At 41.7% G+C, this 24,279-nt stretch overlaps 2 protein-coding genes across 4 annotated transcripts in view; one reads left to right on the top strand and one right to left on the bottom strand.

Moving 5' to 3' along the window:
• bcar1 (BCAR1 scaffold protein, Cas family member) overlaps window positions 1-5,211 on the top strand; it is an 88,299-nt gene extending 83,088 nt beyond the window's left edge. For 2 of the 3 annotated variants that reach the window (XM_056386719.1, XM_056386718.1), the window contains exons 6-8: window positions 57-929; window positions 2,977-3,063; window positions 3,591-5,211. In XM_056386719.1, the coding sequence (XP_056242694.1) occupies window positions 57-929; window positions 2,977-3,063; window positions 3,591-4,136 (1,506 nt within the window). In that variant the 3' untranslated portion in view covers window positions 4,137-5,211. The remainder of the gene's footprint in view (window positions 1-56; window positions 930-2,976; window positions 3,064-3,590) is intronic. The other variant, XM_056386720.1, reaches the window with a different exon arrangement.
• A 1,459-nt stretch (window positions 5,212-6,670) lies between these two features.
• Window positions 6,671-21,815, bottom strand: zgc:110339 (uncharacterized protein LOC550490 homolog). Its single transcript, XM_056386721.1, has 7 exons — window positions 21,405-21,815; window positions 18,621-18,675; window positions 13,097-13,293; window positions 11,886-11,943; window positions 10,348-10,466; window positions 8,244-8,354; window positions 6,671-7,513 (listed from the first exon to the last, which is right to left on the bottom strand). The coding sequence occupies exons 1-7, from the start codon at window positions 21,549-21,551 to the stop codon at window positions 7,400-7,402; spliced, it is 801 nt and encodes a 266-aa protein (XP_056242696.1). The 5' UTR covers window positions 21,552-21,815; the 3' UTR covers window positions 6,671-7,399.
• Between the last annotated feature and the right edge of the window lie 2,464 nt (window positions 21,816-24,279).

Below are 24,279 nucleotides of genomic sequence, written 5' to 3'. Positions count from 1 at the left end.
CTTCATGCGAGTTTCTATTGATGAAATAAACACTGCTGGTCTTACGTGTTTTCCAGGTTGTGCGTGATGCCCAGTCCACCAGCGAGGAGCTCACCATGTCCTTCAAGCGGCTGTCTGCCTCGAGTACAGGAAGCACCCGGAGCAATCACTCTGCTTCATCCTTAGACATGGTCCCTGTCCGCGACACATCCTCCTCCTCACTTCCTGCATCGGGTTCAGGGAAACCCCTCATCTTGGACCTGGAGCAGGCCATGGAGCGCCTGTCCCGCCTGCAGCAAGCTGTCGAATCCAGTGTTTCGCTCATGATGTCATTCATCACAGGTAACTGGAGAAGCCTTGCTCACCTGGAAGGGAACCTTGCGGCCATTCACCAGGCTGCTGACCGGGTGCGTGCCACTGTCCGAGACTTCCTAGAATTTGCCCGGGGGGCTGTGGCGAACGCCACCCAGGCCACGGACCGCTCTCTTCAGACTAAACTGGGCCGTCAGGTGGGGAAGATGGAGGAGGTCTTCCAGAGTTTGGTTCGACAAAGTCAGAGCTTAGACGCTATTTCCTGGTCGCACACGGCGCTCACAGCACCACCGCCAGGAGGGGATGACTTAGATCGACTAATCATGACGGCACGAGGCATCCCTGATGACGCCAAGCAGCTCGCCTCCTTTCTTCACGGAAACGCGTCACTTCTCTTCAAACGGACCAACCGGCTGCAGCAGCAGCTGCCGCTTCCTCCAATCCCAGGGGAGATCAGCGGTCACATGACAGGATCAGGAAGTGGGAGCTATCAGGGAGGCGAGAGGGTGAACATTCAGTCACGGCCCCTCCCCTCTCCGCCAAAGTTTACAGCTGCAGAGGAAGAGGAAGGTGTGGACAGGCCATATGAGACCACAGAGGAAGGCTGGATGGAGGACTACGACTATGTACATTTACAGGTATTCACACACACACACACACACACACACACACACACACATACACATACACACACACTCTTTTAGATTACCATGAGGACATTTCATTGGTTGTCATGTGAAATAGAAACCATGACCTGACCATGTGATTAGAATCAGGACCTTCACATCAAGGTTTACACCATGTTTGGACACGTGTGTGTGTTTGTGGAGGAAGCCTGACACAAACTGTCCCTGAGCTCCACAACCCAACCGCACAGTTCCCACTACACGTAACTCACATACATGTGTGCATGAACATGAATGTAGAGAGGAATGAGCCAAAACCAGGTGAGGTTGTGGTCACATGTTATTCAACAGTGTAGTACAGACAGTGTTGGTTTATTTTGGCTCCTCATTTTAATTTAGCTGTGGTCGTTTGATTATTATTAATTTTAGTCAAATAAAAACTGAAGATATCTCAGCCTGGTTTTCATCAATGAAATTTTAGTCTTTTGTTGTTGTTGTATTATTTATTTTTCATGTCTATTCTGACACCAGAGATACAGGCAGGTCACTGAATGAGACTTTGCATTAAAACAGTCACTAGTTCATTTCTCTTCCTGTCTTATGGTTTTTGTTTTTATTTTTGGTTTTTGTTTTCAAAGGTTTTGGTTTTGTGTTGGCTGTGGGAAAATAATCATCACATGTTTTTAGTTTAGTTTTGTTGACAATGAACGTGATTTTGAAACAACTTGCATTCCTGCCTGAACCAGGGATATGTCATTAAGTGTGTGTGAGTGTGTGTGAGTGTGTGACCGCTGTGATGCTCTGTATACTGGGCTCCCAAAAACAGCTGTTGCTAAACTACAGACCGTCCAGGATGCTGCTGCCTACAACTCCTGTTCTACACAACCTACTCTGTATCTTTAAGATCTGATTTTAAAGGTCACCATATAAAACTTTTGGGGATGTTGCTTTTAGCACCAGAAATCTGGAACAATCTGCTGTTAAACATCAGGAGCCGGCTGCATGATACACCTTAAGTTTACTTCTTAAGCATGATACATAAAGTTTCATTTCTCCTCTGCTGAGGGAGTTACTCAGTGCTGAACATAATCTCTTAAAAGGTTTCCTTAGTTAAGGAAAAAAGTGGTGAAAGAGATTTTACGGCGGTAGAATTTGAATGTTTCCATGGAGACATGATTTGTTTTGATGGGAACTTCATCATGGTGAACTTTGGTCTTTTGTGCAACAGTTTAACTGACACTAAGTGATTCCTGAAGTATAAGACTAAAATAAGGTGAAAACCTTAAATATTTAAGTGAACATCTTAAGGAAACCTTAAGGAGAACAGTTAAGGTTGTTTTGTTCAACTGTTTTTATTTCAAGGAAACCTTAACTCAGACTTAAAGGAAAATCTTACCTCAAGGTGTTTTGTGCAACTGGCCCCAGACCTGCTGCCTCAGTGGAAAGTTTTAAATGACAATTTAACATAACTTATAACTAACACCTGTATGTCTTACTTTATCTAAACAACCTCTATTAGTGCTATTTTATCAGTAGCATTGGCTGTGTTTATCTTATTTTATAAATAGCAGTTTTTATAATTCTCCCAAGCACATGCACAAACCCTCCTTCTGTATGTTCGGTTTCAAACCTGAGTTTTAGTTGTTGTGATGTTGTGTTGTGTCGTTGTGAAGCACTTAGAGCTGCATTGTGTGTACGAAAGGAGCTTTATAAATAAAGTTCATTTATTCAATCTTTCATTCATTTTAGTAAATAATCACACAAGCCTATGTTCGTGCATCTCGTCCACCGCATCCCTTCCCACCCACATACGTGTGTGATTACTCCAGGGATGAGGCTATAGTCATGGTCCTTACACAGCATCTCTGTGGAGCCACACTCACTCTGCCTCACACACACACACACACACACACACACACACACACGTCTCACACACATGTCTGTGAGGTTTGTGCAGTCCCGGTCTGTCACCATCAGAGGGCGACAGAGCCTGTATGTTGTAAATGAACAGTGTGTGTACAAGTGGTGACCCGTGTGTGTCTGTGTGTTGATGTGTTAGGGAAAGGAGGAGTTTGAGAAGAACCAAAGACAGCTGCTGGAGAAAGGCAACATCATTCGACACAAGACACAACTGGAACAGCAACAGGTGCGTTTGTGTGTGTGTGTGTGTGTGTGGGTGTGTGAGAAGGGACGCGGAGGACGAGACACACATAAATACATTTATGATTATTTACTAATGTGTGTTTGCATGTACATACATCTGTGTGTGTATCATCAATGTGCATGTGTGAATCTTAACAGTCAGGCTTCGTCTAAACTTATAGAATGGCCACACTATCCTCTGGGCTTTTATTGTGAAATATTTACCTTTACTTCCGTGTCACTGACCTTTCTTCATTCTTCAACTAGACAAAAAAAAATGAAAAAAAGGAATGAGCAAACAGCAGAATTGGACCGTTTTTCCAGTTTGATGTTTTATTTTTTCCGTTTTTAAAATCTGGCAAAAAGATGAATCGATTAATTAGTCAATGTCAAATGTCAAATCTGGTGAAAGATGCACATCAAAGATCCACAGAGCAGCACATCGTGACATCTGAGAAGCTGAAAGCAGAGAATCTCCTTGTTCAGCATGTGTTAGTATTAACTGTCTCCTTCCTTCTCCTCTTCCTCCAGATTAAACAGTTTGAGCGGCTAGAGCAGGAAGTCAGCCGGCCAATCAACAACGACATGACGGGCTGGGTCCCGCCCCCCCACCACCCTCTGGCCAACCAGCTGGCACAGAACGGCTCTAGTGGCCCCTCCTCCTCCAAGCTGTGCCACGCTGACCGGCAGCTCCTCCTCTTCTACCAAGAGCAGTGTGAGCAGAACGTCACCACAGTGACCAACGCCATCGACGCCTTCTTCACAGCCATCAACTCTAACCAGCCGCCCAAGATCTTTGTGGCGCACAGCAAGTTCGTCATCCTCAGCGCCCACAAGCTGGTGTTCATCGGCGACACGCTGTCGCGACAGGCCAAGTCTCCTGAGGTGAGGGCACGGGTGGCGCAGAGCAGCAACACCCTCTGTGAAAAACTCAAAGACATCGTGATCAGTACAAAGACGGCGGCGCTTCAGTATCCCTCCCCCGGAGCAGCCAGAGAGATGACTGAGAGGGTGAGGGAGCTGGCAGGGTACACGCAGCAGTTCAGGATGGTGCTGGGGCAGCTGCTGGTGATGTAGGGGCGGAGGGTGGAGGAGGAAAAATCAGTGACACAAACTGAGATGTCCAAGGAATATGGGGCAGTAAATCCTCCCTGTGCCACAGGGTGGACGGCCCTGTACACCCATGCAACATGAGGTAGGAGGACATGGAACCCCTCGGAGCACAAAGTGCTGCAGGAAACCCTGTACACCCTTCCAGTGTGAGGTTGGAAACCCTGTGTGCCTGGACAGGGTGAAGCTTTCTATTCTTTACACTTCTGACATGTAGCATGGGAAACCCTGTATGGTGCCGGATCCTAGGGGTCTGGGACCCCGTCTTGGACCCTGTCTGGGACCGGGGACGCTGACCTCACACCCATCCTCTGCTCCCTCTCTACCTCGCTTCTCACTGGGACCATTCCTCTCTCATCCCTCCCTCCACTGCGCTTTTTAATCCAGACAGAGTCAAAGGAACATTTTATCCTCAGTGGGCTGGGCCAATGGTTGTAAAATAATCACTGTAAATATTTAAGTTACCAATTTAGTCAGAAAACCAGAAAGAAAAAAAGACTAAAGAACTTCCAGTATATAAATATAAATATATGGCTTTTTTTTTTTTGAAGAAAAGATGAAAACATAAGTGTAGTTTTTAGACCATATCAATAATTGTTATTATTATTGCTATACCTTATAATTATGGCTCTGATTCTTGATCCTTGTATCATTATTGTTATGGATGTGTAAATTCCAGATGATATGTATGACTGTGTTGTAGTACGTCTATGCTCTTCAGCCCTGACAAAGGCACACTTTCCAATAAAACACTGGAGCACACACACATGTTCAGACTTCACCTGACGACAGGCTGACGGCTGCACATGTCTGAGCAGATTGTCATCAGGAAGTGGTCCACGCCGAGTTCAACCACCGCCAATGAAGGCAACACTGCCGCCTACAGACACCCACATTGTTAAAGATGATTTCGGTGCCATCTCAGCTGGTTTTATGGAAACTATACATAGGTTGTTTTGTAAGAGGCATGTATCAGAGAACAGGAGTGTAAAAGGTTCAAGACAACAAGTGGAATTAAACCTGCTTTTCCTCTTTTCTCTGACATTTTGACATGGTGTGTTTTTTATGTGAAATGTCAGTCGTACACCAACCCCCCGAAGATGTTTTTGGGTCATTTGCATAAGTATCTGTATTTCACCCTAATGCCCCGACCTAATGCCACAGATTATCTCAAGATACCTACAAACCAAACTCTCAAAAGTGTCAGTGCTGAGGAGTGAGCACAAAGAAAGAAAAAGACCCCACATTATTTTGATTTTGACATGAAAACCAGTTCAATCTGATTGGTCAAGTTTTATGTTAAATATAAACTGGTGGATTTAAACATCTTACAGTTTATAAAAAAATTTCTTTCAAGAAACACAAGCAAACGATCAAACAGTTTGGAAACAAACCTGTTGGTCAATCACTTATTTTATTAGGAAGAGAATATGTGAGGAATAAAAAGCAACCAATGAAATAATACTTAATTATAAAGCTCTCTGTCCATGTGTAGTTTGATTATAAATCAGGTCTAGCTTCTATATTAATACTGTGAAAGTATCAAAGCCTCAGTCCACAGAGAAATGCACACAGCCTGTATTCAGAAACTGAGCCTTAAAACCAGCCGTCAGGACTTCTGCAACTTTGTGATGTCACAACAAAGCAGTCACTGCTCTCAGCCACGCCCCAAGCCCCGCCCACCTGGACCCACCGTCCAACCTTGCAGGATTTGGTTTCTCTGAGTGTTTACCTGAAATCTGCTTTATTTTTATTGGATCACTCAGAAAACAGTAAGCCAATCAGAAGATCAGCACCTCCTCTCTTCTGATTGGTTGACTGACCTGTTGTTACTAAAGCTCCAGAGAGAAGCTTGAGAGAGGAGATGTGAAACTACACTAAAATGGTTTTTGGTTCTTAAAACCACAAATATATCTTCTTATGGATCAACACTTCAAATAAAACACAGAAGAAGAGGGAGAGAGAATATGGAGTTTTAAGTGATTTAAATAAGTGACAGATCGCAGGAAGAACCCATCTTCTTTTAGTGCTGAGATGCTGCAGCTTTAGGTAGACAACAAGGTAAACAACAACATATCTAACCAAAGACAGGTGCAAAGAAAGTGAGTATAACAACAGAGTGAGTTTATACAGTTAAAGTTGGATTTATCAGTTTTTAAGTCTCCACAACAAACTAAAAAATCACACACTTGACAAAATGTTGGCCTTAGAAATTTCTTTCAGTAAGACAGAACCAAAACAGTCAGGTTGTTGGCTGGTAAACCAAATCAATGAGCTAAAGGCTCAGGAGCTCTGTAGAGCCAGTGGCCTCTAGAGGGCAGTAATAACCAAAGAAGTGAGAGTCTGAGATTTCATATGTAGAGGAGACAGAAGGATGTGTTCAGTGTTTCCTGACCCCTGTGCAGACTTCATACCTGACCCCTGTCTGAAATGGGCCGTGACTGAAGTCTGTGTAATGTAGTCTGTGTAGAGCCGTGCACTGTTGAACCACAGATCACAGATCAGTTCAGTTCACTTTATTTCAGGCAGAGGTACATGAAATAAAAGAGAACAGATTAAAGAAAACAGTTCAAGGCATTTTTACTCCGTCATACTCTGAAAGACACAACAGCCATGTCATTAGACAGAAACAGGAAAAATCCAGTGGGTTTCTTATTGTTGGTGTTGGCAACAAAGATACGCACCACGACCGCAACGTATCACTCCACACAGTTCAGCAAGGACATTCAGAGTAACCACTTTAATGTCTGACTCAGACTTCTAAAGCCTCATTTTATCTTGAGTTTTACACAATTTCTTTACACAGGAGGACGGCTATGGATTTTGTCTTCCGTCAGTTAAAGTGGAGTCACTGTGAACAGCTCAGCTCAGGGCCTGTGTGAACCGGCGGAATCATTACAGCAACAGATAACTCAATAATACAATTATGGACGTGTGAGTATTGTATTAAAACAGACTTGAACCTACCCTTGACGTACTGAAATATGAACGTTCGCAAGTGTAGTGCAGTTTATAATTTAATCTATGACCATTAACCTCAAATGAATTATACCAGGGAATTTTTCAATAACATCTTATCAAATATTAATTTCTCAAGTATTTTTCCAGCCATAGAGTCCAATCAGAGCATTTAGAGACAGCTTACAGCTGACAGGCTTTATGTGTCTTTGTTATGTTTACATGCAGAAATCATTGGTCTGGTTGGTCTGGTGTGGTGGTCATCGTAACTGCTACCAGGGGATAGAGTTGCCCTGCCAGTCTATAAACATCCCGCTGTCTTTGTTGCTGAGTGATGACATCACACTGAGCAAGCCCAGTACACTGTCCTGGGCGGCCAGAGGAGCCTGAAGACAACAAACACAAGCAGGAGATCAGAGATGGTCTAAAGACATCAGAGCAGTGGAGCCAAGAAGCTCGCAGACAGATAGGCAGGCAGACAGACAGACAGGCAGACAGACACACAGACAGAGAGACAGACAGGCAGACAGACAGACAGGCAGGCAGACAGACACACAGACAGACACACAGACAGACACACACACAGCGAGACAGACACACAGACAGACACGCAGACAGACAGGCAGGCAGACCGACACACAGACAGAGAGACAGGCAGACAGACAGACGGACAGACAGACAGACGGACGGACAGACAGACAGACAGACGGACAAACAGACAGACAGACAGACAGACGGACGGACAGACAGACCGACAGACACACACACAGACAGACACACAGACAGCGAGACAGACAGACAGACACACAGACAGAGAGACAGACACACAGACGGACAGACAGACAGACAGGCAGACAGACACACACACAGACAGATACACACAGACAGCGAGACAGACAGACAGACAGACGGACAGACAGGCAGACAGACAGACACACAGACAGCGAGACAGACAGACAGCGAGACAGACAGACAGACAGACAGACAGAGATTCCTCAGTTTCTAGTTAGATGTAGTTAGTTAACTTCCCCCACTGATGGACACATGGTCCATACAGACCTGCTGACATCACACTTGTTTCCTACTGACCTTCCCTCTCTTTCTCAGTCACCTCACCTGCTCCCCTCCCATGTCAGTGCACACCCAGCCAGGGTGGATGGCTGTCACCAGGATGTTGTGTTTCCTGAAGTCCTCAGCTTGACAACGAGTCAGCATATTCAGCGCTGTCTAATGACCAACAGCAGATGGGACAGAAGCTTTGTTCAAAAATATACATTCAATGTAATAATATACTAACCCTAACCCTTTCCAACAAACAGTCCAGTTACAGATGAAGCCCCCTCTTCCTCACAAAGTCAGTGTCTCTCACAGCCTTCTGAAGAATTATTCTATCATTGGTTTATTAGAGATTTGTGAAAACTACTAAATTTGGAAGTTTAAATAACCTGAGTGATGATGTGGTGTTTATTTAAACTCGGTTTATGTGACACTGTGATAATTTAAAGTATTTATGTGTCTAACAAAGTAGTGTTGCTTCATGCACAGCATTCATAACAGTGTCTAAATCATCATAGACTTACTCGTATTTATTCAGAGGTAACTGTGAGAGCTGTGCTCATTCATTCATTTATTTATAACTTGTCCCTCTTTAAAACTGCAATTTAACCATCAGAGAAAACATGATTTAAAGGTCATGAAAATTAATAAATGAATTCAATGCCACTGACACAATGTCAGGACACCTTACCATCACATGTTTATTCAATCAAAACTCAGTTATTCCACCTTCTTTTATCCTGAAAGCATCTGCTTTATTATGATAACATATTATAACTGCCCTTCACTGAACACATGAAATATTATTACATTATTTAATAGCTGCTTTGCATTTCATTACAGCTCTAAAGGCTCTGAACACTCATAGTGTTGTCACTCATTCTCATTAAAGCTCTGCTCAGGTCCGAGGTAATGCATGGTCAACAGATGTGATACACCGATGATGAATGTGGACATTTTCCCACCCCAACAGGTGCAGCAGCACTGACAGGTGAGTCAGAAGATAAATCACAGGGTGTGTTCACACACGTCTGAGGGGGTGGAGCAGAGAGACTGAAACATACTGTCCTTCACACCCAGAGCACTGCTCAGCATTACTGTACATATACTGTACATACTGTCCAACTGAGGGCAGGATTAAAAGTGGATGCTGAGGTGGGAATGGTCTAAATGTCGAGAAAATGAAATTACAAGTTTCACCTCAAACCCAGCTGTAGCTTATTTTTCCTTAACGTCTTTACTCCTGGACAAGTAGATTTTCTAACACACAGACACAAACCCAAACCACCATCCCCTCTCTGTAGAGGTCCAGCGATCAGACCTGGACCATTCTCCAAGAACAACTATGGACGTCTGTCCCATAGATCTGAATGTAGATGTCACTTTCGTCTTTGTTACTATGGAAACAGAAGTCAGTTGATCATCTTGAGTTTTCACTTATCTTTTCCCCTTAATACAGAATCAGAATTAACTGGATCTGATCAGTATCTTTACATCTGCCCCAGAGCATAATGAGATGATAATATTACCTGTCCCATGCAGTGCATTTATCCAGGGTTTTCCAACAAAGGGTCAACAAAGCATAAATGCAGAGACAATCAAACATCCAATTAAACATTTGTTTCCAAGTACAATGGAGGAGGAATTGATAATAATGGTAATAATAATAATAATAATTCTAACAATAATTTCCCCCGTCCTTTACAACGTGTCCCCGTTTGTTTACAGGGACATGTATGGGATGTAGATGTCTGACACTGTGGGTGTCCCAGGTGAGTGGGTCTAACATATTCATCGAAATAGAAGCGAGTTGCATGCTAACCTGTGCCATAGCATTCAAGACAGTGTTGCTTGACGACTTGATGCAAATCAGTCGGTAACATTAACGTCACTAATTTTAAAGATTTCATGTGGTTAACTTATAACTTACTTGTGGTCATTTGGCGCAAAGATACCGGGTGATGTGTCTGTTTGCTTTGTTTAAATAAAGTTTGTATGCCAGTCGTCAATTTCATCTATGTCATCTTCATCAGAGCAAATCTTTTCACTCACACCGCTTTTGGTCTTCCATAGATGAAGTGAGGGTTTAGTGCTGTTACTTTAAATACTCCCTCAATAATGTATTTACCCCATGAAATTCAGATTTTATGTAAGTCAGTTGTACCTTGCTGGTCCTGTAAGGGTACATCGGAGCCATGGAGAAGGTCTCTGGACATTTCTTCACAGATGAAATGACGGTGGAGATGTTGATGATGGCTGACCTCCTGCAGGACATCATATCACCTGACACACAGACAGAAACAGTGAAACAGAATGAATGCTGCTTTGTACCACCACACAGTAACTGTGTAACTGAATGAAAGTGATTCAAGCTGTTCATCTTCATCAAATCTGCTCATATTCTGCTATTCTGTAATTTTATCTGGTGTCTAATCAGATGTACAGGAGGGACAAAGAAGTTCTGAGCCCCTCAAAGTCTTTGAGGTCAGTTGTGTTTGTTCTCCAGTCATCATATCTGTAGTTGGTGGCTGTGATAAGCCATTTTTATAACAGGGTTTGCCTAACATGTCTGTTAGCTGACCTGCCTCTGTTTGTTTTCTAGTTCCGTTTCCACCCAATATGACAATCTGTCTCATGTGGCAATGTACTGACTCTTTGACCAGGACACAGTCTGAGTGAAATGTACTTCAGAGTTGAAGCACAACACCTGGGTGAACATAAGTGAACTGGACTATCCCTGTAGGTTACACAGATGTGGAAGGGGACAGAGTGTTATGGCTCTGCTGCAACTTTAGTTTCCCCAGCTGTTACCCCACACAGTTTAACTTGTCCCTTTCAAGCCTCATCTGTGTGGTTATTAAAAGGAAAACATGACAGCAGTAAGATACAGCCTAAACTCAGCCCTGGCACAGTCACTGTGAGCATGGATGACCTGTTTTTGCCACTTCCATAGAATGTCCTGATCACACAGGTAAGGTTGCAACTGATTCCTGTTGCCTGAGTTGCACTACCTGAGCAGGGCGACCATCCTCAACGGCTGCATTCACTTCCTGAATCATGTAGCATGTAGCAGAGTTCAGTAATTGACCCCTCAACCAGCTCATGCTGCCCCACCATGTGAAGAAGACCTCAGATCACTTCCACAGATGCTCCGACAGTCACTCAATAAACTGTCAGCTGATTAGTTGAAATGGAGCTCAGTGTTTCGTCTCTATACCAGGCACTGTGCCGGTCAAGAGACGGAGACAGAAGATAAAACTACCCCGCCAGCATCAGGATGCCACTGTGGACTTCTCTGTTCCACAGTCTGTGTTACATTTATCAATAAAGCTTTGAAATCATAAAAGGATCTGTCCACAGAGATTTGATTTCTCTGAGTGTTTACCTGAAATCTGCTACATTAAAAAGAGAGGCTCGGAGCCTCCTCTCTTCTGATTGGCCCACTGACCTGTTGTCATTAGGGCTCCAGAGAGAAGCCTGGGAGAGGAGAAGTGAAACTACACTGAGATGGTGTTTGGTTCTTAAAATCACAAATATATCTTCTTAAGGATCAACACTTTGAAGAAGATCACTCACAGAAGAAGAGGAAAATATGGAGCTTTAAGTAAAAGTTAATTCCCTGCTATATTTCCCATTACTATCTCTATCATAGATCTCTAATACTGTAGAACTCTGGTACAACAAAAAAAAAAAGATATTTACCCTCATGATCCTCAGGTGAGAACCTCTCTGCTGCTCTCTGGAGGAGAGGGAGGAACATCTGAAGAGAGAGAGAGGAAATAATTACGCAACTGACAATGATGGACCCTGGTGTGTCTGTGTGTGTGTGTGTGTGTGTGTGTCTGTGTGTGTGTGTGTGTGTGTGTGTATCAAGTGTTTTCATGATGGAAACATGTGCAAGTGTCATATTTAGGGCCCAAGTCCAAAGCCTGGCACTGAAGGTTTGAGGAACCTGTTGTTTTTGCTGAGATTATAATTTTTCTTCTGGAATAATAGATTTTGAGGGCCATGCTCGAAAACTCACAAAAATGTGCATACACTTCAAGTCCGCCAAAAATCGCATAGTTCAATAGTGGACATCATTAAATGTTCATGAGATTTGGTGGAATGACTGAACACATCATAACACAATTTATTTCGCTGGAATGGAAACCCACTATTTTGGATTTCCTGCTGTGATTTTCATTTTACAAACATGAAACTTTGCACACGTTTGTACTTATGAACAGTTTTTTTTTTATATTGAAATTGGGCAGGGGTGTGGCACGTCAGCTCTATAGTGCCCCCTAATGACTTTAGGGATTTTTGAGGGGATAGAGGTGCTTGAAAACTCACAAAATTCAACACATGCATCAGACGTGGCTTAAATCGATTACTGATATGGACTGATATGTTGTTCATGTCGTGGCAAAATGGCCTAAGGGAGCCCCTAGAATATTTCAACAAAGTAGCACCTAGATGTATGAAAATCAGTAGGCATGTGGAGCCATAACCTAAACCCAAATGGAAGTCCGCCATTTGAATTTATTGTGCAATTATGGCACATTTTTTGCCATTTCAAGGCATCTACCTGAAGGGGCAGAGCCGGCTCTTTCTGGTGTGGTTGGCAGCTTCAAGTGGGCTCCTGGCAGCACGAGGGCCCATATAATGTTGCTTGCAACATTAATTTTGGATTATTCTGTCATTCCTTTTAAAAAAAAGTTGATGTTGTGGTGTTTAAATAACCAGGTTCTGAGGTGTCCACCATCAAATGTTTTGTTTTGTGTTACTGTTTTCATCAGCAGCAGTGATGAAATTGTGCTTTCCTTATCTAACAGTTCATCTTGTTCAATACTGCAGTTCCCACTTGACATCACAGCAGCTGATATCTGTATCTGTGTGTGTCTATAGGCTCAGAGAAAAGACAAACCAACCTTTGCGAGGAGAAATGGTCCAACCACATTGGTCTCGTACACCTCCATCATGTCCTTCTTCCCGGTGGCAGATAACGGTGCCGGTCTGGCCGGTTTATTGATGGCAGCGTTGTTGATGAGCAGGTTCAATCCACCAGCTCCGATCTGCTCATTCACAGCCCGGACAGCAGCACAGATACTGTCCTCATCCGACGTGTCTGGAGGTGGACATGTACAGGACGAAACGTGTCTTATTGTCTGAGAGATCTATAGATCACTGGAAGCTAATTGCAGGGAGACAAACTGACGGGATGTGTGTGTTTGTCATCCCATACAAAAATGTAATATATGACATATATGTCCCTATATCAAGAGTGATATTGCCATAGATGTCGCCTATATGGGGATATATTATCACATATTATCACTGGATTGAACTTAGTGGAGGGATGGGTCATGGGTGAATGGAAGAATGGAAGAACACGGTCAATTTCAGGACAGATCCGAATCATTTAGTATGGATTTGATTTTCTTCTCTGAAGTCTGGTGTATGTTGTTTGACATTAGGGTCTGAGCTCTACTGAATTTAACTATAAGTCAGTTGTACAAGCTACAGCAAAGATATAATCAACCTCTGAGGTTTCTCAGTGTGCATTATTACTCATGGAAACCTGCTGATAGTTTAGTTTGTTTAGTTATCTAATCATACAAAACATGAAAATATAAATTATAACACAATAAAAGCCAGTTGTTTGTGGTCCTTAATGTACTGTAAAGACACTGAAGATGTGGAAGTCAGGTGACCAGGTGACATCATACAAATCTGTCATCATTAGTTAAATCACTGTCTCAAGTCAAACATAAGGAATATAATAGATTGAAAAAAAGTTCATCTATTTCTATTCCTGGCACCACAGAACCTACAGGAACAGATCCCCAAGCTGCTTTTACAAAGACTTTGGTTTTTGACGTCCTCAGGGAATCTCGTGGATTCAAACCCAATTCAACACTGACTAACTTACTCTGAGATATCTGGAATTTGTCTCAGTATTTTTCTCCAGACCCTCAAAAGTCATTTGTTTTCTACTCACAAAACTTGATATAACTATTTCTGTGCGTGATCATGTTACAGTAAATACAGCTGAAATCACAGCTTAGTCTTTAAAATATCTGTTTGGTGATTTTGTCAGACCATGTCACAGTTAGAAAATCAGGATTTGACCATAGGTGGTCCAGACAGATACAAGGTTTTGACCTAGTCTTGTTACACGAGGCCTCATGTTGTGTGTCCTGCATATTAAAGGTTAGATTTGTCATGCAGTCACAAAGGCCCAGTTTAAAGAAGGTGGAGATACTGATATGATGGATAAACACATACAGTACCACCCCGGCCTGGCTGCTTCATGTTCACACTGTACAAAGACCACCAGCACCACCTCCATATAACTGCTTTAATCTGTACAGTGCTTGGTTACACTGTCTGCATGATGGTCCACAGAAAGGATTTCTCTCTCTTCCTTCATGTTTCTCTGCAGACTTAATGGAAACATATCTACTAATGATGGAGAAAACAAAATATGTCCAACTATATTTATTATTGATATCTAAACCAGACATGGAAACCTTCCCTGGATAGACTCTGCATACAGTGGATGCTGATGGTATCATCAGCCCATCATGATGCCTCCACACTGGCGACAGTCAGTCAGAGAAGGCATATTGTTTTCGGGTTGTCTGTCCATACGTCCCATTCTTATGGACATGATATCTCAGTTACTTCTTGACAGACCTTCTGCAAATTTGGCACTAATGTTCACTGGGACACAAGGATGAACCGATTAGGTTTTGGTGGTCAAAGGTCAATTATGACAAAGTTTCACACGGATGGTTCAGATTTTATATGACTCTGGATAAACAGGGATGTAAACTCAATCTAGTTTGAGTGGAGGAGGCAGACAAACATGTTTTGCAGGAAGTTTTTGCCTTTAAATACTGAGGTGTATAAACAGCTGCGTCTGGGTGAGGAAATGCACCAGACTTTTTTCCACGTGTGATGTTATCTCCACTGTCAAAAATGTGTCATCTCTGTTATAACAAGTGTTGAAAGTGTCAGCAGAACAGTCTAAATTAGGCTCCCTGTAACCGCACACCAGCTGCTAATTTTATCCACTGGAAGGTAAAACAATCCAGCTGTAGAGAGATAAATACAGCATCAGTACACGTGTACTCTGCTGCAGCAGAGTTGGATGTAAACTCTGCAGAAAGTTTAGAGGTGGGCAAAGGTGCAGGAATAAGCCCAGGAAATGTCAGTCAGCAGAAACACCAGAGAGGTGGAGACAATCTATGAAGGACCTGCACACAACCCTCCCTACACCCTCCAACTAACCCAGCTGACACACGTATATATATAAAGCAGGCTCACATTTGGATGCAGTTCCTCCACTAAAGGTTGCAACAAAGTGTCAAACTGACAGACTGATTGATGTGAAAATATGAGAGGACATGAGGGGTTGGGTTCCAAGATAACTCCAGATCCAACACAACACTGAGTGGCATCAGACAAGACCTGAAGTTCACCGACTCCCTTTGTGATGCAACAAAGTGGAGAAAAGGCTGACCTCAGACTGCCACCTGAGGGTGGACTGTTCCTGGACTTCAAATAGAAAATCCAAAGGCAAATCCCATCCCAAGGAACATGCACAACATGTGGGGGCGGTAACCACTGAGCACCTTTTGTATAATGACCCACCTGAGGATGTGAGCCCCTGATCCAGCAACATCTAATCAAATGAGAGTTTCCATCTGTTTCATACAGCTTCCTACTTAAGGATGTTCAAGAATCAAGTATAATCTGGACCAGATATATGATGACATTTTTTGTTTAACTAAAGCTGTGAACTAAATGTAGTGCAGTACAAAGAACAACATTTCCTTCTGAAATGTAGGAGTGGAAATATAAAGTAGTATAAAATGGAAATATTAAAGTAAAGTACAAGTCTGCAAAATGGTACTTTGTTATAGTACTTACTTAATTACTTTCCCTTACTGCTATTATACAATTAGTACTCCTGAAGTGCACATGGATTTTAATATTCTTCAGTAACCCAGAGGAAACCAGTGTTGCCAACTACTTTCAATGGAAAGTAGCTGAAGCTGCTTGAAAAGTGGCTAAATGTCACTAGATGACGTAATAAGCTAATTAGCAAATCCATGACATCATTGCGTTGTATTTGCATTCATCCTAGTTTCAGTCCTTCAACCTTTTCTTCTCTGCTCCTCTCTGGGCTCACATATACAGTATTTTAATACAGCTGAATTCACAATAAACCTCTTTTCATGGCAGCGGATCAAGTTTGCAGAAACACAGCCCATTCACACTACATGTTACGCAGCAGTCACTTCAAGCTGCTGCTGAAATCCTGACTTTATAACTGTGACATCGTCGGACAACATCACCAAACACACCAGTTAAAGACAAGGACTGAACTTTGATTTCAGCTGCATTTACTGTAACATGATCACTCACAGAGAAAGTTAGAAAAGTCGGATCTTTCTCTTCTTCTTCTGTCACACAGCTCACAGCCTGCGCATCAGTTGTTGGGACACTTCCCTGCCTCCCACTGAACACAGTAGACAGAGTCAGCTGCCTCTCGTCCACGGCACAGTACTGTCCACACTTTCATGCAAAAATTGGCTAAAGGTTTCTCAAAAGTTGCTAAATCTAGTAAAAATAATCACTAAGTTGGTGACGCTGGAGGAGACATTCAACTAAAGTGAAGCTTAAGAAATGGTATGGTCCACTTTAGTGTATGAAATTGTATCACAAGATTCTTCCTAGCATGAATATGGGAAGTATATTATTTCACACATTTCTTAACTTTTATTATTATTATTATTATTATTACTTATTATACTTATAATACTTATTGTATTATTATGACATCTTAACTTATTATTTCACATTATTTCACATTTATTTTGTCATTACAGGTAAGAAAGCTACGTAAATATTTCAACCCCCCTTCAATTGTCGTTTTTAGCTCATTTGCGGGTGTCTGAGTCATAATCATACACGTAATGTCTTAATGTAGTAATTTGAACCTTGGTCTGGACCACAGCCTCATTGGAACTTCCTATTGAGTCTGGTCTCTCAAGGGCCAAAAACATAGCTGAATGTGATCATGGATACAAATGCACTGTCCCACCCCCCACCCACCCTACTGCAACAGAAGATCCTGCTGTAGGACAGGCCAAGACACTTTGTGGAAAAGCCAACAGATTCCAGGAAACCGTATCTTCAGAGGTCTCCAAGAGCATCTGACGTACCTTCAGGTTCGTTCTCTGCTCAGCTTGTCCTGCACACCAGGCAAATTCTTTACCCTGAGACTTAGAGACCGAGAGAGTATGATCTATGAGGGGTCTATATCAGGGGTTTATAAAACTTGGTCTCGTTGGTTCATGATTGTTTTTGAAGTTTGTCAGAAGCCTGTTAATCAAGGTTGAGGTCACCCAGCCCTTTTCCTCAGGAGGCTCGCACGTTTCCACCGCAGGAACCAGGGTCTTAATTTAGTTAATAATTGATTGAACCCAAAAAAAGTCCCTGGTCGGGGGTAGTACTTTCCAAAGGTTCAGGAACTTTGGGGGGTGTGGTCTGCAGTGTCGAACATTTCTGATTGGTCAAGTACTCGCTGCATTTTATTTCCCCTGCCATATTTAAAAGCCTATAGCTGCAAGCTAACTGTTTTGTTTTGATTTCCAGTGTTGATGCAATGAATCTGTTTGCAATGCAATAAAGCACGATCAACAGCAGCACAACTTGAATCTCCTCCATGTTAACAGGCTAACTGTTCCTTTGCCCCCCCCCCCCCCCCTTCTTAGGTTTGTGACGTATGAAACCCTGGCTGTCTGAATCTGTTTTTATGAGACTGTCATTGGTTCACTGCAGTTCAAGGTGGAAACACTCAGTCATGGTGTTGATGATTCTTTCACTCATCATACAGTATGTCTCGTATTATATAAAAACATCTTATGGATGTTAATGAGGTTAAACATTTGATTTTTGTCAGAGGGTCTTTAAGGTTTGACAATTTGAGAGAAACCTCCTGAATAGGAATCAAGTTCCCTGCACCTCACCATCACTCTTCAACGCCAAGTGAGACAATTAAAGGTTTTCTTCAACCAACCTCTGAGAGCAGATATATACAGTAGAAAATATAAATAAATATAGAGGAAGAAAATAAATGTACCAACTGTCCCACCTGGGATCAGTCAGGATGACATACAGAGAAAGGTGGAGAAACGTTTCTGTTTCTATTGAACACTAATAACTATTAATTTTCTTTGTGACAGTGATGTGTTGGCCATCTGCAGATGTTAATCAGATCATATTTTAACACTTTGTTAAATTAGATGAACATCAGTATTTGTGGTGAAGTTGTTGATCCATTTATAGTCACCTTAACTGTATCATTTATGGCCAATCTCTGAAGTGTACTGGAAATGTGCTGTATTCCAGTTCTGACACATGAGGGTGAGTTGTGTTTACCTAGTTTGATTATAGTGATCTTTCCAGGATGTTGAGTGCTGAGCTCTCTCAGGGCCTGAGTGAACAGAGAGAAAGGGAGATATGATGAGGGAAGAGTGAATGGGAAGAAACTGTAATTTACTACAGCAGCCATTATTTCTTCGCCTCTGTCATGGCAGTAAGCTGGTGTGAATTCAGTGATCCCCGCTGGTGTGTCCAAACACAACACTTGGTTTTACAGTAACAACAAAACAGATAGCAACAGATCTAGAATATAGTAATGTAATCAGTGATATTCAGTTGCAGACAAAAACATATGTCTGTAGACCGACAAAATACATACAAGATTAATTATATGCAATACAAATAGTATGTGTACTGTACGAATACTATGGTAAAACAGGTGCATGATAACACTATTTTTTCAATGAGTCCCTGACTGTGGTCAAAACTTCTCCTCAAAAATGTCATGAGGTCAAGGAAAGATGTGAAGGAAAATTCATAAGGAAAGTCTTACTGCTCTTATAAGCTTTTTTTAAACTAACTTTATTGATAACATGTGGGCAATAAATTCTCAGCAAACAGGATTGAAATGTTGAAATAAGAAAACCTAAAAGAAATGTACAAATAGAGACAGTTGATCCATTAAAATAATAATTTAATAGAAATAAGGAACAAGCAAGAGACTAGAATAAATTATATGCAGACATAGTTTCCTCTCATAGGTGCTTTTGACATTTCTATACATTTGTTAACTAGAGAAAATTTATTTTCAGTGCTTCACACAATGGGAGGGGATTTAGTGAAATAACATTTATGTATAGACTGTAATATTTAGCTATGATGATGATATTGTTAACTATAGAGTCAATCTGCTTGTTCTGTTTGGGCTTCAGTCGATCAGACAAGGATTTCCATCAGTTCTGGATCGTCTCACAGACACAAAACAGCCGCTCTGATGTTTCTACATTAATGTGGGTCTGCTGTGATGAAACTACAGTGGTGCATTGTTTTAAATGTTGTTGCAGAAAGGAATTGTGGGACGGCATTTCTCCTTTCCTTTCATAAAGGAGGTTCCAATGTTTCCTATGCTAAAGGAGATAAGATAGGAAGCACTGAAGCTCCTTTCCTCATCACTTAGAGAAGTGGAGCAGCTCTGATCATGGCTGTTACTCCCTTCCCTCAGTTTGAACTTTCCTAAGAAAGAAAGACTTTTCAAACACAGCCCCTGTTGGGTTTTTCTTCCAATGAATGCACACTGTTCAGTCTCTTTGCTGGCTCTGCCCTCAGCAAATGCATTCACCAAAGCACCATGCTTTTTTTATCGTTTGTTACATGAAGTGAAGGTTAGCATTTAGTACCGAGTCAGCACTTTGTTCACTTTCCAGTGGATCAGCTGTGGATTTCACTATATGTTTCACTGTATTGTTGAATTATTGGTGTTCAGTCCAGGACAAGCCCATCCCCTAAATATTACGTCTATGTACATGATATGATGCAATAGCAAATACATTTTCAAGGAACTTAACTTACAAGTGCAAAGTCACTAAATGTTCTTACTAATTGTATCAGTAAAATGTTGAATGACAGTGTTTAATTTGTTTTCCCTGGAGGACTGTGCTCCGAGAGGAACAACACTATTGGTTGTTTCAGTAAGTTCAAGTGGCCCAAACAGACAACTGCATACATTCAAGTGACAGCGCCCCCTAACAGCTTTAGTGATTATAACAGGAGCAATGAGGGAAGTCAGACACTAGCATGTTTGGTTTTTTTGGCATTGTAGACGGCATGGACAAATGACAGTTGACTTTTAATTTGGAGAACTTATTCCTCCAAATTAAAAGATCGGCTCATAGCAACTGCAGTGTGATTAACATTTTTCATGGTTGTTCTTTTAGCAACTCTAAGCATTTGTTTGGGAAAGATAATGTTTTGGTTTTAAATTGAATAAGTGACTCATAGGCATGAGACAGTGGGGAAAAGCATTTTGTATCCCAACCTTTCAAAAGCACTGGCCACAACTCAGGTAACAAAAATGTTTATCTAGAAAATAAACCAATAGGCAAAACCATTTAGAAAAATATAAATATATTTTTGGGAAAAAAGATTTTTCTTTAATGACAAATAAAAATGGTCCTTTACATTGCCCCTGGAGAATGCCACAGTAGTGGGGTTTGCACTCAAAATGTTAAACTGAACAAAAAAGTCTCTTTCATATGAAGTTGAAGGTTTATGATAAATTGTATGAAAAGTCATTTTTAGCCAATCGTCTGAGCCAAAACACAGCTGAGTTCAATACACAACTCTGTAGCCATTTCCAAAGTGTAAACACAAAAAATAATTCCTGTTGTTTTCTGCGCGCTTCATTAAAATTACTATAAAGTAGAATCTTTTGGGGGAAAACGTGAACAGAATGATTTTTAATTTGATAGAAAGTGCAGATAATAAAAACTTGTTTTCACAAAGACATTGCTCAAAAAACAAAAACAAAAAAACTGTAATTTACTGTATATGTGACAATATTTTTGAATTCAAGACACTTGAGGTGATATTTAGGAGACAGATGTGTGTTCAAGTGGTTGAATAAGTGATTAAAACGCATTAGAAGCTCCACACAGATGGATCATGGTCATTAAGTGCTCAGGGATATTAAAGTCAGTCTTATTTCATTCTTATGTGGCAGCAACATTACACAACAGAAGTTCACGAAGCTCATGGAGAAGCTGTAAATCAGCTCACACACTCTGTCATTAGTAGCAGTGTGTGTGTGTGTTTGTGTGTGTTGCTAATGTGTGAGTGTCTCACCTCAGCCCTGGTTCCCTCAGGCTCTCTGCAGCTGGCGTATATGTGAGCCTCTGCCCCCGTCCTCTCTGCCATCTGTTTGACCAGCTCCAAACCGATGCCTCGGTTGCTGCCGGTCACCAACATGTTGCCTTCCAGTGTCACCGACATGTTCACTGCTCAGCGGTCAAACCCAGCTGCTGTCTGACTGCTCTCTTCTGACACTGACTGAACATGTGAGAGCTCAGTGTTGCTGTAATGTTAGTCCTCTGTGCGTCATGCTCTCAGTATAGGTGGGTACTGTACATGTACATGTACATGTACTGACATGTTTACCTGTTATCTATATGTGGACCGCCTTCACATTATGTTTCATTACATAACCAGTTTTCTTATGAACTGGCCAGCACCGGTCCTGAAGAGTCCCTGTTTGACTTGTAGTGACATTTGTTTCCTTTGGGACTCCAGGACTGAGGTTTGTCTGTGTGTCTGTCAATAAAGTTTCATTCATACCAAAAGCTGCCAGTCATCTCTAGCCCCATAATCCACCTTTGTTCATGAGCAAACAGCTGATTTGCCTTGACATTTGCTCAGCCTTTTGGCAGTGTATGTTTGGTTATGCAACATGTCAGAAATGTGGTGGTTCAGGAAGTGCGATATACCTTTTGTCTTCTTCCAGTGTAGTTAGATAATAAGTAAGCCTATGATGATGTCAGGACTCATGTGGAAAGTGTGTGGTTAACCTTAGCTGCAGAAAGATGAAGTTACCCCACTGCAAGTGTATAAGTAATCTGCCTCTTCCTGTCTTCAGGGTTGCTGAGGGACAGCCGGACACAATGCACTGAAGCCTGTCACAAGCCTGTCACAAGCCTGTCAGCCTGCCAGCTGACCAAAGAGCACCAGCCCCAATACTGAGGCTGATTTCACAGAAACGGACATGTAAAGTCATCTGTTGCACAAGTTGCAGTTTAGTTCTTGACTATCTTAAGCCGGACTGTGGTACAATGAATTGTGGGTAAATTAAGACACATAAAAAAATCACACCACATCAAACCGCTGAGCTCTTTACCTCAGCAGAAAATGTTGGAAGAATTTAACAGTTACAAGGACATTTTACTTTATCTGATTTGGTCTCTAAAAACTCTTTCCCCTCTCATTACTCTCCTAATAACAATGTTAGCAAACCACAAATTATGAGCCATGTTTCCCTGTTTTTATGCTGTTGTCAGGGCAGGTCACTGATTGTTACCATGGTAACATTGGTCTTAGACCTGAGTTGACCTCAGGGTAAGGTGTCTAATGTTTGTATTTTAAAATGAGTCAGTCTTTATTTTAGTGAAACAGTCTGACAAACATCAGACTGACCTGTGAGCAACATGAAGACTGGACCAACACTACTTTAGCACATGAGCTGCATCTAAATGGATGAGCAGTAACAGGCTATAACTTACCTTTATTTAAAGCTGCACAAATCAATATTTTCATACTAACAATGGATTACATGACTTCATAACTTTTCCACATTGTGTGAAGAATTGCTCACAGTGACCCAGTGCAGTCCCTCTCAGCCTCATGGAGCTTATAGCCTCTTTTAGCTCATTGTTTTGATTTGACCTCAGCCTTCAAAGCTTCAGCCTTCAACAGCAGCAGCACTGTTCACTATAAACAGCTGTAACCAGCTGCTGAAAACAGTGGAGCATTTAGTGGCTGGAGAGCCAGAGATTCTTCTCAGGAGCTCTTGGAGACCAAACAGAGAGCTAAAAGAGAGGGAATATTGAATCACCACGCGGACACAAACACAACTCTGACCGAATGCTAATGCTGCTCTGTGTTTGATGTGTAAATAGGCAACAGTTTTAGTCTCAACTGACATGACCACATAGGGTGGTAGTCCCTTACTTCAGAGGACTTTTGTTGTCATGGTTATAATCATAAACAGTCATGGATAAAGGAAACTAAAATGTTAGGTAACAAACATCGGTCTGTCGGTCATCATCCGTCCACCCCCAACCTCATCCTGACATGTCGCTCTTTGTACCGCGTCACCTGACTTCACCTTTGCTCTTGTCATTACACAGAGGTCACCTGACAGTAACACGTGTCTGTGGATCAGAATGAGCTGCTGCACACATGAACAGGAGGACGGTATGTTTGGTACCTAAACCTCATTTCCTGTTACAGGGTGGAACCACAAAGTTCCTCTTTTCCTGACAGACACTGTAAATCAGTGGTCACCAAACTAAGGCCCGCGGGCCAGATACGGCCCGCCCCCACATTTGGCCCGGCCCCCTGAACCATTATTATTTATTTCATTAATAGTGTTGTTATTTATTTCCTGACTTTTTTTTTCTGTGAAGAACCCGGAAAGGGTTATTTGGTTATGTGTGGCTTTCTAGAAAACAATACATTTTTACGTTTAGGCACCCCTGCGATCGTCACACTTTTTCTGTTACAAACTGAACCCGGCCCCCCATCAGAGAAGGGAAAAGTTATGTGGCCCTCACAGGAAAAAGTTTGGGGACCCCTGCTGTAAATAGATATAAATATGAATATACATCTTGTGTACGCTTATCCTCATCATTGGAAACAGCCATAAAAATTTGAATTGATGTGGAATCTTTGAAATAAAATGATTTCAACTTAAAACAAGAGAAGAACAAGAAGTTTTTTCAAATGGCCCCCATTTGAAAAAAAATTCTAGATTTCTTGTTTTGTTTTAAAAAAAAAAATTAATTGATATAAAACTTTTTCAAACTATTTTTTCAAACTATTTTATCTTATCAATTTAATTAATTACAGAAACCTAAAAATAGTTCATTCTTGACCTTGGAAACAGCAGTTTGAGTTTTTTGATCTAAAGACTGGACTTTGAGTTTAAGAGGTTATTAAAGTTCATTAA

The sequence above is a fragment of the Seriola aureovittata genome, chromosome 10 (assembly GCF_021018895.1).
Source record: "Seriola aureovittata isolate HTS-2021-v1 ecotype China chromosome 10, ASM2101889v1, whole genome shotgun sequence".
Lineage (NCBI taxonomy): Eukaryota > Metazoa > Chordata > Actinopteri > Carangiformes > Carangidae > Seriola > Seriola aureovittata.
The sequence above is the reverse complement of the archived record's forward strand: the minus strand, read 5'-3'. Positions and strand labels throughout refer to the sequence as shown.

Excerpts from the sequence above, each read along its gene's own strand:
- zgc:110339 (XM_056386721.1), bottom strand. The coding sequence starts at position 21,551 with ATGTCGGTGACACTGGAAGGCAACATGTTGGTGACCGGCAGCAACCGA. Across the intron at positions 10,467-11,885 it reads CTCACCTGAGGATCATGAGG|GTGATATGATGTCCTGCAGG; the intron begins GTAAATATCTTT and ends TCTGTGTGTCAG. Across the intron at positions 8,355-10,347 it reads ACCCTTACAGGACCAGCAAG|ACAGCGCTGAATATGCTGAC; the intron begins GTACAACTGACT and ends GTTGGTCATTAG.